Source organism: Rhincodon typus, chromosome 19 (genome assembly GCF_021869965.1).
Source record: "Rhincodon typus isolate 14 chromosome 19, sRhiTyp1.1, whole genome shotgun sequence".
Lineage (NCBI taxonomy): Eukaryota > Metazoa > Chordata > Chondrichthyes > Orectolobiformes > Rhincodontidae > Rhincodon > Rhincodon typus.
Genome location: NC_063350.1, coordinates 56,927,770 through 56,928,312, shown reverse-complemented (window position 1 = coordinate 56,928,312; position 543 = coordinate 56,927,770). Strand labels below are relative to the sequence as shown.

The following is a 543-nucleotide window of genomic DNA, read 5'->3' as shown; positions in this document are numbered from 1 at the left end:
CTCCCCCCCGCTCCCTATCCCGGCCTCACTCTCTCTCTCTCTCACTCTCCCCCCGCTCCCTATCCCGGGTGTTACCTGCTCCTGGGAAAGCCCCGATCAGAAATACCACCGCCAGGGTCCACATGGGCAGAGAGGTTCCGGAGCCTGTGTCTCAGTCTGTCCCGGTCTCTGTCTCTCTCCCGGCGGCTGCTCCTCCTTTGGATCACGGCTTCAGCATCCTCCCTAGCCCCGAGCCAGCGCTGGGGCAAGGGGAGGGCTCCAGAGCGACAGACACCAGCCCCTCCCGAAATACATCCCCACCCCAGCCAGCCAGAGACCGACATCCCCACAGCCACCGAGAGAGAGAGCCACCCGGAGACCCTTCCCTACTGAGACACCCTCAACCCCAGAGTAATCCTCACCCCTAGAGAAACCCTTCCCACTGAAGGAGAGAGAGAGACCCTCAACTGAGAGAAACCTTTATCCAAAGAGAGCTTCTTCCCCTGGAGAGAAATATTTCCACCCAGAGGCAGATACCGTCCCCTAAAGACGAAGAGAGACTTA

At 60.0% G+C, this 543-nt stretch overlaps 1 protein-coding gene across 1 annotated transcript in view; it reads right to left on the bottom strand.

Annotated features, from left to right (window-relative positions):
* LOC125485438 (endothelin-1-like) overlaps window positions 1–264 on the bottom strand; it is a 61,336-nt gene extending 61,072 nt beyond the window's left edge. Inside the window, exon 1 of the mRNA XM_048608199.1 lies at window positions 76–264. Within this exon, the coding sequence (XP_048464156.1) occupies window positions 76–124 (49 nt within the window). The 5' untranslated portion in view covers window positions 125–264. The remainder of the gene's footprint in view (window positions 1–75) is intronic.
* Window positions 265–543: the final 279 nt, after the last annotated feature.